General features: G+C 43.1%; 1 protein-coding gene and 1 pseudogene across 1 annotated transcript; one reads left to right on the top strand and one right to left on the bottom strand.

Moving 5' to 3' along the window:
- Positions 1–4,285: 4,285 nt before the first annotated feature.
- LOC135900102 (uncharacterized) lies at positions 4,286–10,130 on the bottom strand (annotated as a pseudogene).
- A 203-nt stretch (positions 10,131–10,333) lies between these two features.
- On the top strand, positions 10,334–12,474 carry dup (double parked). Its single transcript, XM_065429499.1, has one exon. The coding sequence runs from the start codon at positions 10,344–10,346 to the stop codon at positions 12,111–12,113; it is 1,770 nt and encodes a 589-aa protein (XP_065285571.1). The 5' UTR covers positions 10,334–10,343; the 3' UTR covers positions 12,114–12,474.
- Positions 12,475–16,665: the final 4,191 nt, after the last annotated feature.

Below are 16,665 nucleotides of genomic sequence, written 5' to 3'. Positions count from 1 at the left end.
CATGCTGCTGACATATGGTAAAGATTATCACTGGAGATGCTCTTTAAAAAAGTGCCCCACGGGCCGCAGTATCAGTCAAGCGCTTGTAAAGCTTTAATATCGCCATTTGGCCTATTACAGTGCATCTACGTGACCACGTGGCTCATCTTTATTTATATTTATTTCAAAACACTGCAGGCCAGGTATTGGCCAAAGCAGGAGGGATTACATCATATAAGAATACAAGTGATCCCAACAGCAGAGAAATCAACAGTGGCAATCGACATGCCAGATCAGCAACATGACAACACAGATGAACAAAAGTGGTGTTCTAATGTAGCTACAGTAGCTACGTCATCAGCTTCAAAAACATTGAGTGGTAAAAAATAAGGCTTTTCAATAGACCACAGGAAAAAGCTGTGCTTGACTGCTCGTTCTTGCGAAAATTGAAGTTAAGGAACGACTGTGGTTTTTAAAAGTTTGTTTGCTAAGAGGTTTGAGATATTTAGGGGTTCTTACATTACGTTTACCTAACAAAATGTTATGAATTGTAAGGTGGCTCACTTTACATAGCACTTGCACCGTTTCTATGTTATTTGTTTGCATTAAAGGAAATGGCGAGTCTTCTTTTTTTGTACTTACCATACATTAATCTAACCCCCTTTCGATTAATGCATTCCAATCTAATGATACCTTTATTTAGTAGACAGGTCCCACATAATTGACGCATGTTCCAGCTTGCTTCTTACACGTGATAAGCGCAGCTTAAAACTTGCTGGTGCTTTTTACATATTTCTCTAAGTACCATAATTTAAGAAGGGTGGATGCACAATGTCAGATATGTTAATAGATGAGCTCAAGTTACTGGTAATAGTTACGGTGTGAGGTAAGGGTATTTCCCTACTTTTGAAACAGCTTTATCTTGTAGTTCGTAGTAATAAAGACCGCAAGCTTTCTTCCACGACATACGAATAAGCACAGTTTTTTCAGCGTTAAGGCACATGTTATAATGCTTGCACCACTCTTCAAACAGCAGAAACGCCACTCTGCAACATGCTATGGTCACTTTGTGATATAATCCTTCTGAATAGAATGCAGTTATCAGTGAATAACTTCATAGTCGCATCATCAGGACCCACAGACTAAATCATTTATATAATTGAAGAACAATAAAGGCCCCAGCACACTTTCTTGAGGGATACCCCCGGAAACATTCAGTAAATCAGATGAGGAACGAATTTGTACATACTGCAGCCTGTTCAAAAGGTATGCTCAAATCCATCAAATATTAAAGCAGAAGCCAATGCATTCTATTTTCAGGAGCAGCTTTCTGTGAGGTACCTTGTTGAACGCTTTGCTAATATAGAACAAAACATAGACTTGCCCACCGAAGTCAAGTACAGATGAAAATTCATGCACACGTCGCAAGTTGCAATATTGTTGACATCCCCCTTTGAAATCAGTGTTGGCAGGATGATAAGACATTATGTTCGGAAAGAAAATTGTTAATGTAGGTAGCAATGATGTGCTTCAGTAACTCACAACAGTCACAGGTGACCGAAATGGGGCAACAGTTACAAACTGTTGATCGCTCACCTTTTTTTAAAATCGGCACAATGTGCACTCTCTTCCAATCACTTGGTACTTCCCTACCACTAGACAGTGAAAAAAATATTGGTTAAAAATTCAGAAATTTGTTCAGCCCAACGCTGATAAAAAACATTAGAAAGCTCATCAGGCCCGGGTGATTTCATGACGTCAAGTTTAAGCTGCATTGCCAAATGTCAGTCTAGGCAATGACAAAATTGTCATCCAATCTATCAGAAACTGCTATTTGCTTGCATTCATCTGGTTTTGAAAGGGCACTTTGAAAATAGTAGTTAAAATGTTGCACTATTTATGCCACAAGAAGTGGCGATGAGATTACACATTTTGTTTGCCGGTTCATTGCCTTGTTTCAGATAATGCCAAAATTATTTGGAAAATAATTTACTTTGGGCTTGGTTCATTTTCATCAAAAGCTCATTGCTTACTTTGTGAAAACTGGGCGTCACCCATCAGTTAATTTCGTTTCCCTTCTTCCTCTGCTAGCTTCAACACTAGTTAAGGAGGGAAGGCATTCTCAAAAGGTGCGTGCGAATGCCAAACAGCGACACTGAAACCGGGTGGCCGTGTGTTGCGTCGCCCAATTTCCGTGACTACGCTTCCCTGTCTGGCGGCGAGGCCTACAAACAAACCACAGTAGCGGCAGAGAAGGTTGACAGGATATATTGGATGCCCGGGGGCATCTAGTGGTAGCGGTGGTGTCAAGCACACCCCTTCCTAAGCTTATCTTCACCCCCATGTCCCCGAACGCTACCCATTTAGCTCGAACTATCTTCCCTTTTGTTCAGAGCAAGGGTGCACATTTGGCAGCTCTTCTACAGGGCGAAACCACTAAGCCGCGTTTCTTTCCATGTGTGGGTGTCTCCCGCGTACCCTCTTCACAGAGCCAACCCGCATCCTTCGTTTTGCGGTAATTGGCCGATACAGCAGTATCTGAAATTGTCCTGTGCTTTGCTGTACTCGCATAAAATGGGCCACACAACAACAGCAACACCAACTCCATATACCTCATACTGACTACATCTATCGCTGCTTTCTTAGCATCTTTAATTTTACCTTTAGGTGTATGATACCTTGAAAGGGGCTCCTTGTACAGTGCCAAGCTGAATGCAAATAGAATTTTTTTAAATGTGCAGGGGAAGCCATAAAATTTAAGAACTGAAAACAGAAGATGAAAAAAACAGTACACCCTTTTGTATTTCACTTGACCAATAACAACATAGGCAGCAAACTAATGAGAGCAGTCTCTTTGTACACATAGTGGAAGCTTCCATGTTATAGCAGAAAGAAACATACTCTCACCAACGTGGTTTTCATTTCATTTCGCACAAAAAAAGAGCTGTAGGCAAACAGAGGTGCATCATGTCACCTCTTGCTGGAAAGTATGCAAATAAAAGAAAGGGGGGAACAGGGAGGTAAGAGGCCCAGTGAAAGAAAAATATGCATTAGGTTGAAGTGTCTCACAGGAACAATAATTTGGGTTTAATGTCCTGAAGGTGCACAGTGGGCTATGAGGAATGCCAAAGTAGAGGGCTGTGGCTTAATTTTGACCATCTGAGAGTCATTAAAGGGCCCCTCACAGGGCCCTATAGCAAAGTTTGGTCATACTACACTGGAAGTTGTAAGGTGCAGCCTAGGGAGCGTTGCACAAAAAAATTATTTTCAAATTGGTTCATTATTAGAGGAGATAGAAGACCAAAACAGAAATTTGGGCTTTGTGTCTTGTTTCTGCTGCCGTCCCTTGTCCACAATGCACTGTGGACAAGGGTCCACAATGCACTGTGGACAAGGGACAATTTGAGATAGAAGAAATTGAAATGTCCCGTTGCCATGCCGCAAGGAGGCGAGTGTCACTGCCAACAAGGACGCTCTGCTCCACTGCTTTGACTAGCGTCCACAGCCTTCCTTCCCTGCCTCCTCCCAAACCAGAGCCAAGGGAGCACGGCACACTCACGTGACAAACCCCGCCTTTTTCTTCTCTTCATTCTTTCGCTGCGCAGCGCACTTCCAGTGGCGACATTGCATGTTCTGCATTGGATGGTTCACCAAAGTGACGTGCCACAGTGGGTGACATTGCAGGCATTGCATCTTGCGTAGATGCATTTGTGCGTGTGACCTCGACTCTGGCTGGAAGCAGGGCTCCCTCAAAAGGAAGGACACGCTGGCTTTTGTTTGAAATTTCAGCTGTTTGCGCTCCGTGCATCATTCAATACTTTGCAGACAGGATTGTCAGCACTTGATCTATGCGCTGCACTTGTATGTTTGCATTGTCCAAAGGTGGCAAGGGGCCCTTTAATGCACACCTAAATATGTACACAGGTACTTTAGCATTCTGCTCGTTGTGACCAAGAATTGATTCTATGATCTTTTTAAAAGATTATGGGGTTTTACATGCCAAAACCACTTTCTGATTATGAGGCATGCCATAGTGGAGAACTCTGGAAATTTTGACCACCTGAGGTTCTTTAACGTGCACCTAAATCTAAGTACACGGGTGTTTTCGCATTTCGCCCCCATCGAAATGCAGCCGCCGTGGCTGGGATTCGATCCCGCGACCTCGTGCTCAGCAGCCCAACACCACAGCCACTGAGCAACCACGGCGGGTATTCTACGATCTTGTGCTCAGGATCTGAATGCCATAGCAACCGAGTCGCAGCAGTGGGCACGCAGTACCCCTTGTGTCACTAGTAGTCCTCTTGATATTACATTTGCTCCTGTACTTCCTTATATATAAAAAGCGCTATGTTTAGCGCTTTTTTTGTCAATACAACCAAATGATACACCAACTGAAAGCAATCATAATTAACAGCATAGTGCTCCTTCAACTGCTTCACAAAATGAATGTCTTGTGCCAGATTATCATCCCGTGTTGTCATGAGAGTTTAGACATTGCCAAAACTCATATAGTGCAAACAACCAATAAACAATATTTGCTCAATCTGCGTGAGAGGTCCTCTTTGATTAGCCAGTTCATCAACATATATATCATGCAGGGCAGGTCACCTGCAAGAAGACGTACGTCTTCTTGCAGGTGACCCAAACAGTGCTAGTCCAACCCAAAAACAGCGCTAGACCCAAGTGAGTTGTCTTTGTCTAGTCAGTGTTGCAGATGCAATGATGTGCTTAAGTTTGGAAAGGATGCTATCTGGAAAAGATCCAATAAATGGTGGACAAGAAACTTAGGTAAACTGCGCTTTCTTGATCAGGAAAGAAGGATACTTCCACGACTTCTGAAAGCCGATCAAGCAACGTGCTGTTATGGGTAGCATGTTTTTTGCCTCCCAACTAGTCAATATTGTAATAAAATATTTCAACATGCACAGAGGTGAGAGCACTGCAATACAACTGCAAACTGTAATTTATTCCTACCACACTATAAATTAAAATTCCTTCAACAATACTAAATTAAGAGCAAAGTAAGATCAGCATGGGGCAATTTCGATGACCCTGTCAAAAACACCAGTGTATACTTGCTGCATAGTCTAAGTGTAAATTTGGGAACACTTTGTGGCAGCAGTGTATTACATGACAAACAATGCACTATTCCTCTTGGTGTCCACCGCAATGATCATGGCTCTGAAAATGAATAGGCCCATGCATTTCAGGAACAAAAGGAGGGCACTGGCACAACTTCAACTGTAGCGCAGTTGTGGTTGCAATTTTATAATAATATCGCACGGAGCGTCAGCGACCTTGTAACGGCAAGGAGCCCTCCTGAAGCATACAGCACAGCAGAACATTTTCGAACTCGAAATCGTCTTGCACGGCCGCGGATACTGTCGCGATGCCACTGCCCCTCACTGCTGGTTGTATGGATGGATAAAGCTGACCCCTTTATTTCGGGTGGCGGCACACACCACCTAGCCATGACTAATAATATATTTTGTACTTAGTGGAGGGTGAATACTGTAATAACTTTTTCCTTGATTTTAGCCACCAATCAGATAACCTTCGTTTGGTTATTGCTACCCGCTTAAAGTATATTTTTCCTCCATTGTCCCTAAAGCCCAATGCTTTGAAAAAGTCTGTGTCGTTGATTTGAAATGTAGGGTGAAGCCCTTTACAGAAAAAGTATTAGGTGTTCAGCTGTTTTCTTTTCCTCTCCACACGCACCACATAATGTGTCTATCCTTTGTTACTCGACTCAGTACAACTTAGTCTGCAATACTCCTGTCCTGGCTTTAAACAACGAAGAATTATCGTAGATATTCTTTTTTTTTTTTGGCAATTTCCTACTTGAAAGTTCTGTATGTACGCAGTGCTGATTTCATCTGCATTCCTGTTTTCCACAGACCCCTCTCTGTTTCTTTAAACTTTTTCTTAACCGATGTTTCTTGGCTTGCTTCCCTGCTGTTGTACAAATATTTGTCTGACAATTTTCTGGTTTGCTTCCTTCACTTTGTGTCAACGTTCTTCATGTACAAGTAACTGAAAACTTCACTTGCCCACCACTTTCCCGCCATTTCTCTCAATCACACCTCAAATTCTATCTTGCTGCTAGCTTCCCTGCCCTCGAATGATGTCCATCCCGTGTCACACTGCACCCCCTGATTTGGTGTATTTTTGCGTCCTCCCAAAGAAAGCCTACCTACCCGTCGTTGCTTAATTTCCAACCTTGCTCGAACCTTTGATCTCATGCATAGGACTGCACTGAAAGTCAGACTAAGGACCATCACCCATTTCCTAATCCCTCTAACCACCTCGTACCTATTGTAATTCCACAGCGCCCTATTTTTCATCACAGCTGCATTCCTGCTACCTTTAGATGTTACACATTTTTCATGTTTCAATAGGTACTCAGCCCCATTGTTTATCCACACGCCAAGATATTTGCAATTATCCACTACCTCCAGCGTAACCTCCTGTATCTTATGCTTGCCACCCTGATTATAATTAAAAATCATGAGGGCTGAGTTTTTGTTACTAAACTTTAAACCTAACCTATCTCCCTCTTTATCGCAAATGTCCATCAATCCATGCAAATCTTCCTTGTTGTCTGCCATAGGTACAATGTCATCCACGTACATCAGTCCTGGTAATGACTGTTCAATTCATTCTCCCTGCTTCAAAAAAGGAAGGTTGAAGCCAAGTCTACTGGTCTCTAATCCTAGTAGATACAACATTAACAACAAAGGTGACAGAGGATACCCCTGCCTATGCCCCCCACTGCATCTCTATAGTCTCAGATACCCTTTTTTCCCATTTTATAAGCACGTTGTTACTTTTATAGATATCCTTTAAAAGATTAGTTACTCCATTTTTACCCTCTAGTGTGCCCAGTATGTTTCACAAATCCTCTTGGATTACACTGTCATAGGCTCCCTTGATATCCAGAAATGCTAGCCATAGCGGCCTGTGTTCCTTTTTCTGCTATTTTGAATCACTGCGTTAATGAGAACAGATTGTCCTCTAACCTTCTTTGTTTCCGGAACCCATTTTGTAGTACCCTCAGCACCTCCTTGTCCTCCACCCATGCCTGCAGTCTGTCCTTTACAATCTGCATCATCACTCTGTAAACCACTGCCGTCACTGTTTGGGACGGTAGTTATGCGGCCTTTGTCCCCTTTTCCTTTATATGTCACATTCATACTGCATATTCTTTACCCATCGGGGGCTTTACCATTCATTATCATTTTGCTTACTACCTCTCTTAATGCTTGCTTAGATTTTGGGCCCAATGTCTTTATTAACATAATTTGGATGCCATCAGGTCCTGCGAATGTGCTACTAGGAACTCTCTTCTCTGTCCTTTCCCACTCGCTTTGTTCAAGCAGAGCCATTACACTAACTGGTCTGTCCTCATCTGATAAAGTACATGCAACATTTCGTTGTTTTTTAGATTTTTCTGTCATCATTGTTCGTTATGTTTCATTGTCTTATCTCCTTCTAGCCAAACACTTTGAGCTGTAACTATCACCTCCTGCTCTAGGCTAGTTTTATTACTCAAGGAGTTGAGATTTTTCCGAAATTTGTTAGCTACTTTTCTATCCTTCTTGTTTACTTCCGACAACCATTGGGTGCCCTTCTAATCTTCTCATTGATCAAACGGGATGCTTCCCTTCCACTGTTTAAGAAGTTATCCCATTTTCTGTCCACATCAGCTTCTTGATCACCCCCTCTGCTTAAAATATCTGTGTTCCCTGGATGCTTCCCATTTCTCTATGGCCTTCTTAACCTCCTCATCCCACCAGGTCTTGGGTTACCGTCTTCTTTTCCCTTTGGACCAGTCTCATACCTTAGCAAGCTCTAGCTCAAATATTCTTGTTAAATTTACATAGCTCCATTCCGTTTTAGTATCCTCAGAAAGTACTTCCGCAATTTGTTGAGTTACTATATCCAGCTGTTTCTTTGAGTAAAAAAATCCCATATGGTTGTTCATCTTGCCTCCTTCCTACTTTCATTTCTTTTCTAAAACTCAGCTTGATACATTTGTGATCCCTACCCAGACTTCTGGGGCCATATTCATCTATAGTGATTACCCCTATAGCCTACCATACATCCTATGTGACATTAGTGCATCATCTATTATTGACTGCAGGCTCCCTACCTCCCATGTCATATGCCCTTCACACTTCTCAGTACCGTTACATACAACTAAGTCACACCTTTCACACATATCCAGCAGCATGTTGCCTGTTGAGTCTGTGCACCTGTCCATATCTTCTATGTGTGCATTCATATCTCCTAGTATAATTATAACCTGCCGTGGTTGCGCAGTGGCCAGTGGCTATGGTGTTGGGCTGCTGAGCGCGAGGTCATGGGATCGAATCCCGGCCACGGCAGCTGCATTTAGATGGGGGCGAAATGCGAAAACACCCGTGTTGTTAGATATAGGTGCACGTTAAAGAACCTCAGGTGGTCAAAATTTCTGGAGTCCTCCACTACAGCGTGCCTCATAATCAGAAAGTGGTTTTGGCATGTAAAGGCCCATAATTTCATTTTTTTAATTTAGTATAATTATCTGTCTCCTCCTAGCTCATTAATGTCAGTTGCTATGCATTCTACCATTTTTTTGTTTTGGCATTTGCTCCGGTCCACAGATATACAAAGCCAAGGAGTGTCTGCTCACCTGCCACTTTTCCTTTTAGTCATAAATGCTCCTTGCATTCCAGTGCGACTCTTTGCCAATTTATAGTTTTATGAATAAATGCCCCAATTCCACACCCCTTTCCACAGCCCTCTGTTCTATTGCAATATTCCCATGCATAGTCAGGATTACAGGGTGGTTGCTGCATGTCCCTAAGATGTGTCCCCACAAACCCGTATACCATCAGCTCCTCCCGTCTTCACTGCTCGTCTATCTACCCCCACTTCAGCCTATCCCTACCACCTTGCATGTTAATATACCCTATGTCTTAATTACCTGGGCACTGGTGCTTACGTCTATTTCTTCTTCTACAGACTCAACATTTCCTGAATGTTGGGGCCACTTTGGATCCGTCTTTGTCTACACTGGTGGCCTCAGGGCTCAGGGTCCACCCAAAAAAGCCGTTGCTCGGTGACCTATCCTACTACCCACCCTCCTGCCCGTGGCACCACTGTAGTGAACGCCATCCTGTGCAAAAGGGTGGAGGCCAGGCTCGTACACGTCCCAGTTTACCTCCACGACATAGTTAGCCTCAACCACACTCTTTTCCGTCCCGCTAGACCGTCCCGTGCCCCTGGACCTCTGGGATTGTGCATATGGTCACATGCACCTTCGCAGAGGCCTCTCCGAGTTTACGCAAACCAACCTCTGTCTCTTGAGGTCCTGGCTACAAGGCCGATGACACGCCGTGCGGTGGACGTTTGTGCGATTATTCCAAAATTACCAGGGTGTACACGGGTAAGGTGGAAGAATCGAGACAGCGCATCCTTTTTTCTTACCCATGTACTTGCACTACGATTATGTTTTGGGGTCACAACAATTATCCTCTTAGAAACAACATACCATCATGCTCAAATTGACACGACTGCACTCCACACAGTCCTTGGTCAGTGGCATATCGCAATTGGAAAGTCAGAAATATACAGAGTAATTACACCTTGGCCCCTAGGCAGGACGGCAACAGAATGTCGGCATCACTAACCCCATCACTGGGAACGCACTGGGTATGACAACCCGTAAGCTATCGCAAACATATTGGTTACGACATTGGGTCAGGGACCTGCACAAACACACACCAGAAATCAGAGAGCGTTTCGTAGCAAAAGCATAGACACTTGTGGCAATAGTAATTTGGGGCACAAACAGAGGGCCCAACAGAGAGCAATCTGATTGCAGCAAACACCCGTCAGACGGAACGAATTGCGGAACGCGCACAACACACAACGTACAGTTACGAGCAGATACGAGCAGCCAGCAGCCTTCTGCTTGCGTTACGGCTTGAACCCTTGGCTTGAACCGCGTTAAGCGGTAACACAGGGACAAGGCTAGAGCCGTGCGGAGTGGATGGTAAAACTCTAGTAAAACGTAAGCGATTCGAAAAAGCGTTAATCGCACATCAACGAAAAAAAAAGAAAAAAAAGAGGGAGATGCGGAAGAAAACATCGGGAACCAAAACTCACGCCACTGTCACTCGCTTCAATGATTAGATTTGTTTTATTTACGCAAAAATATATTGTTTTCTAAATACAACATGCTAGTAAAGTCGGTTAAGTTGTGTAAAAATTGTTTCAGTTATTTATTAACAAGTCAAATAGTTACCTCTAAATAACGCAGGCGTACTTGTACTGGCAACGCTGGCAACAACGTAAAAGAAGTCGCCATTTTTGTTTTTATGTTTTGTTTTATACCTCCTGCGCCGTGGTTTTCGCGCGTTGATGTAGAAGTCCGCGCGAAAAAAGATGACAGGCTAGGTGTTGCGACTCTTTATTTTGGCGCGAACGTGCATTACAAGCTCAACATGTCTTTGATGAAGCAGACTGCTCTCACGCGCTATTACAGTGCAAAGAAACAAGGTTCTACGTTGAAGAACAAACGGACCGAACTCGGAAGCAGTGTCGACATTTTGCGAACGCCAAAGACTGTCGCTCAGGGTCTGATCGGTTTCAACTCAGAGCCGTGCGCCAGCTTGCCTCACAAAAGGAGACGCACTGACGCTGTGGAGAAGACTCCGGTCACATCAAAGCAAGGTAACTGCTTGCCATTTCGGCGACCTCCTACTTCGGTTCGCAAGCGCCTGCTTCTTCATGAGGATGTTGACGGCGCCGACATGCCGGACTTCTTCAAGAAAACCAGCGCTAAACTACCATTCTCACTGCTTGAAGAAACGGAGAAGAAGCCTGACGCTCTGTTGAAGCATGCATCTGACACGGATGAGAAACAGAAGAGTGCCGTCATAAAAAGGCTTATGGCGTCCGGCAAGCTGCAAGAGCTGCAGGATAGGCTGAAGGCTATCGACAACGCACAGAGCGCTCTCCAAAAAGTGCAGGCAACGAGGAAAACCCAAGACCAAGCCGTGCAAGGCCCAGCCTATGAGCGCTTTCACCACCTTACAGAGCCACTCGTACCGAGCCTGACCCTTCCATACAGTTACAAAGAACTGGCCGAAATATTCCGGTGCTGTGACACGATCGTTAGTATGTTGTTCAACAGAAAGGAAGTTTGCACATTCGACAAACTGAAACGTTCTGTTGAGGAGATGTCAAAGAAAACCTTCAGCAAGGCCAAACTCGGTCAGATCACAGCAATCTTTCCAGGTGCATACATTTTGAGTCGGGAGAAGTTGCAGCAACGTGGGCTCACTGACAGTGGCTACCATCTTGTAATAACACCACATTTGCCCCCGGATGGCTCAAACGTGCTCACTGCAGCCCACCTTCTGCACCGAAGAAAACAGTTTCATGCTCTTCTACTTTCTGCTGTGAAAGAGCACCACGAGAAGTTCCTTCTGAGTTTGGACCCACCCGTGAAGATTGCAGCGGATGCTTTAACCCGCTGGCATCCAAAGTTTCCTTTGGACAGCATACCCAACATATGTCCAGGACCTCTCCCTGAGTCTCCACTGAAGAAATCCTGCACCTCAGCACAGGATGTGCTAGACAAAGTCAAGGGAAGGCTTGGTGAGCGTATTGAAAAAGCACTGTTGAGCTTGAGTGCAGACCAGCGATCAGCTGTTAATACACCGCCTTCACATAGTAATAACGTGGCCAGCACTTGCTTGAAAGGGATATCTGAAGATCTCCTTGCCCGCATACGTGAACGCGAGTCATTCAAACTTGTCAAAGAAATGACGCTTCGACCAGAGGATGAAAAAGAGCGGGCAGAACTGGCCAAGCTTCCAGAGTTCATCAGAATCACACGGTCCCACTTTCTTGCTGAACAGAAGGCAGCTATATTGAAGGACGACCTTGTGCAGAAGATCAGAGAAAGCTTTTCATCAATTCAGGCAGTGGCTGAAGTTGAGTCTCTCATCACCCTTGCTTCAAAAGTGCTTCCTGATTGGTTTAAAGTCCTAACTATCCGGCGGGGCACATTTGTTAAGATTGTGAAGGAGACTGACATTAATTGTCTTATTGCTCGTGTAACTAACAAGCTGCAGCAATGAGTATTGCACACTGCTGATTTTAATCAACACATTGCACTGGCACTTTTTACCTTCTTGTACTGTGAAATAAGGCATCTGTTATCAATGTCATGCACCATGAGCACATATTGTGCATTTCATTGACCTACTTTTATTGCCTTTCATTTTTTTGATGCCCTTTATACCAGATGCTTGTGCACATTTTAAAATTTTTATACAATACTTTTTATACACATTTCACACTGTTTTTCATACTGCCAGCATCTGGGTGTGAGAATTTGTCTTTGGGAACCCGTTACTCATGTACCATGTATATGTGGTGAGCCTCATTGTATCTGCTCATGTTTGTTCTTCAAGTCAAATAAAGTATACAATTTCATGATTAGAGTACATATTTGCATGTTTTGTTAAAGTGCATGCTGAGCTTAAAGATGCGGTAGAATTGGGAATATTTACTCCAAGCAAGTTTAACTAAACAGTTCGGATATAATGGCACCTTAACAACTTTTCTTTAAAGTTAAGATGCCATTTTATGAACAGCATTATGCTCCGTGGAGAAGTCTACTAGCAGATTTTTAAAAGCCCTATAGTAATAAGTGAAATTTTTCTTGTGAGAGAAGTACTTGTTTTGCATATGTGGACTGCTTTCTTAATGCCTTTGTCACAGACGGGAGGTTCTGATGGGGCTAAACAACCTGGACCTCCTATTTCAGCTATAAATTTTGGCTTCTCTGTCAGTTTTGCATGTACTGTCATCAAAACATGGTTTAACAAACATAAATTGTCTCTGAATTTTTAAGTTTGATGCACTTCTGTATATTGCATAAAGCTGATGAGAGGTTTTGGTGCCAAAAGCAACCCATGTTCCTGGGAGGCCCACTGGTTGTGGGAATAGCATGGCAACAAGCTACATTTTGTACCTCAGTTTTGTTTATTATGAGGGGCCTCCAGAATGAGCGCTCCAATTAATATTTAAATATGGCCTGAACATCAGAAAATGCGATCTATATTGTTTTATTGATGCATAGGCTGCTTTTTTTTTACATGTGAATGGTCCTTCATTAGGAAATTGTCATAGCACGGCACTAAGTTCTCTATCTTGGTTTCATGCTAATCTGCCACCCAGGTCTGAAACCGGGATGTCGCCACTGCCAGAGCATCACTTACAAAACATTGCCCTGCCAGAAATGGCAATTCTGTGCAGTGGGGAGTGTTTCATATCTGAGAAGAAAGTTCAGAAATTCTAAAGCATCAATTTTTTCTGATTGCTTGCTACCCACTTTCTGTCAATTCTGTAACGAGTCGTGGCTGGCAAAAATGGTCTTCATCTTGGACATTACATAGGCCAGCTGTGAACTTCGTGCACAATCACCTGATCATAAAGTCATTCACAATGCCTGGTCCATATCGCGGGATCGAATCCCGGCCACGGTGGCCGCATTTGGATGGGGGCGAAATGCGAAAACAACCGTGTACTTAGTTTAGGTGCACGTTACAAAGAACCCCAGGTGGTCCTAATTTCCCGAGTCCCCCACTACGACGTGCCTCATAATCGGAAAGTGGTTTTGGCACGTAAAACCCCATAATTTTTTTTAATGCCTGGTCCATACATTTAATACAGCTGCCGAAGAATATGTGCTGTCATCAGTTTCTTGACTTGCAAAAACTTGATTACTCCACAAACTTCGTATTCTGTGAGAGAGAATACCAGAGAAGCCATTTTGCACAACACAGTGAAAGTTGCTCCTGCGGCACTGCACTCAAACCAAATTTGCACTAGTGCAAACTTGTCCATGGAAAACTAGCGCAATCTTTTGGGTTTCCTAAGCAGCAGGGCAACATTTTTTCATTTATGCTGTGATTCGGGCAGAGGTAGGTGACAGGTGGGCTTTATTTGTTGGCAGCAGATTAACATGACACCAGCATAGAAATTCAGCACTGTGTTAAAGTTTTCACGAACTGTCAATTCACATCTTCAAAAACAACTTTTACACCACTTCGATAACACATAAGTGTTTCTTTGTTTTCTATGTTTTTTAATGCTCATGCAGTATTTAAAAGCACTCGGAACTAACCTGCTGGACGACCCTTGTAATTTCAAGGGAAGAAGTTTAATACTCACTGGCCTGTGAGACTAGACACTAGAACTGCTTTTAGTGTCCTAATGTATACAACAAAATTGGAAGCATAGGTCATGAGGGTGGTCCTATGTGAACACAATTTAGAGCTACTGTGACGTAATAATTCCTTTGACATTACTAGGCAAAGGGGCTTTACTATAAAGGTGATAGAGAACGAGAAAGCAGCGGTGCTATGATGGGTGAGGCACGTTAACAACCACCACTTCTCCCTTTGCTTGAAGATTGGAGTGATGTGCATGCATGTGTGAGCTTTTGAGAGTAATTCATGGTTATGAAAAATAACTTGTTAGCTGGTGTCTAGTGCTGTTGCACAGTCATAGATGGGACATAATAAGAGGGGGACTCAAAAGCCACAGGAGTGGGAGAACAATCTTTTTTTTTTGTAGCGTGGGCTACCTGCTGCATGCAGGAAATATTTGGCTTGCAAGTTCATGGTAGCATTTTCTATGGATCACAGATGTTTTCTTACCATGTTCTAAAAGTGTTGCTGCGCCCTTTTTAAGCGGTATTAGTGGCTATGCAGGTGGCTGGCATTATACTGCACCGATTTGCAACATAGCATCTGTTCAGCACGAGATCAGCTCAAAATACAGTACTGTGTGATCTTGGCAAGCTTTTGTGGTGTTCAACATGGACTCCTAATGTCAAAATTAGATTTTTTGGATGCAGGTATATATAAAGGCATGATGCAGCAGGCTTGGGCACGACCATCAGGTATATATAAAGGCATGATGCAGCAGGCTTGGGCACGACCATCTCGGGACTGTAGTTCAGTTTGATTTCTGTTACCTTTCCAAGAAGCACTTGCGTTGCCCTTGCTGAACTATATCTTCACTTAACTTATATCCTGCATGGAGTGCTAAAGAACATTGATTGATGCAGAAAAGGGGAAGCACTTGTTCAATGCTTTCAGCAACATGGTGTTGCTTCAGGCCACGACCACTACAATGGGTTGTTTAGAATGATGGATCCTCAGCACGTTGGTTGTCTGGTATACCGTATGATCACTAGATACTAGTCCCATGGAACTAGATTGCAGAATTTGCAGTTTTAGAGCTTGTTAAACTGGTTACAACGTGTGTTTGTCACATGCTAGAGCAGAGGAGGTTTCATACCTTGATCATTGAGTGATACCTACCTATTAAAGAAAAACTTTTTTTTTTTTTTGTTGCTATGCCTTTAAAATTTATGCAGGATGTATAGTGAACTGGAGAAGTTGGGAAAATTCTGAGCACCTGGAAAGGCCTGGGAATTGTCAGGGAATTTTTAATTTTAATCAAAAAATGAAATTCATGGAAAATGATTGATTGAACTGTCCAAGTTGCAAATTTGTGTAGGTTGGTTCCCCACTAGGTTATTAGGCTCTTTGGAGCAAAGCAAGTCTGCTCTTCTGTACAATAATTCTGATGGAGGAAGTGGCTGGACATGGCACAGAGCTGCTGTGACTCCTGCACTAATGCGTTTTGTTACACTATTAAAACCCATTTGTAATGTGCCTTTGTGGCTACTATAAGGCAGCTGTGTGGTATAAACCTAATCTACCATGATGAATTAAGCTTCTGCTGCACCTCTGAAAAAGGTTTGCTGTCTTGGAGAAATGCCCGTATACAAAAATTTCAGCTCCAAGGGTGCAGTGTTTAGTTATAAAATGCAGTATTAAGAACTACGTGGTAGTGCGGTAAAAGCCACATGGCCTGCACTGATGCAGCACTTTTGCATAGGAAAACGTACTGTCAACACATCAATTGCTCTCCATACTAAGGCATGCACTGCAGTAAAGTTATCATCACTCTCCTTTTGTGTCCACTGTAGGACGAAAGCCTCTCTCTGCGATCTCCAATCACCCCTGTCCTGCGCCGATTCCTACTTGTGCCTGCAAATTTCCTAATTTCATCACCCCACCTAGTTTTCTGCCATCCTCGACTGCGCTTCTCTTCTGGCACCCATTCTATAAATCTAATGGTCCTCCGGTTATCCATCCTACGCATTACATGACTGGCCCAGCTACAATTTTTTTTCTTAAAGTCAATTAGAAAATCGGCTAGCCTCATTTGCTCTCTGATTCATGCTGCTCTCTTCTGGTCTCTTAATGTTATGCCTAACATTATTATTCCATTGCTCTTTGCATGGTCTTTAACTTGTTCTGTACTGTTGTATTATGTTAACTTGTTCTGTACAGTAAAGTTGTATTGTGACCCAATACTAAGGCGTGCATTGCAGTAAAGTTGCACTGTGACTGAACTTTTTGTTTTTTGTTAGGGTTTGGCTGTCTAATGAACAATCACTCATATATTTAGATTGCGTGCGAAAATGTGCCATTTACAGCAGGACACATTTAAAAAATGGCATCTTCTTAAATTCGGGTCCATTGTTTTTGTTGCATGACAAAGTATTTTTATCCAATTATTCATGTTTAAGATTACCAAAAAGGA

Source organism: Dermacentor albipictus, chromosome 1, assembly GCF_038994185.2.
Source record: "Dermacentor albipictus isolate Rhodes 1998 colony chromosome 1, USDA_Dalb.pri_finalv2, whole genome shotgun sequence".
Lineage (NCBI taxonomy): Eukaryota > Metazoa > Arthropoda > Arachnida > Ixodida > Ixodidae > Dermacentor > Dermacentor albipictus.
This window is presented reverse-complemented; position numbering and strand designations above follow the sequence as displayed.

Coding starts and splice junctions, on each gene's coding strand:
- dup (XM_065429499.1), top strand. CDS start 10,344: ATGTTTTGTTTTATACCTCCTGCGCCGTGGTTTTCGCGCGTTGATGTA.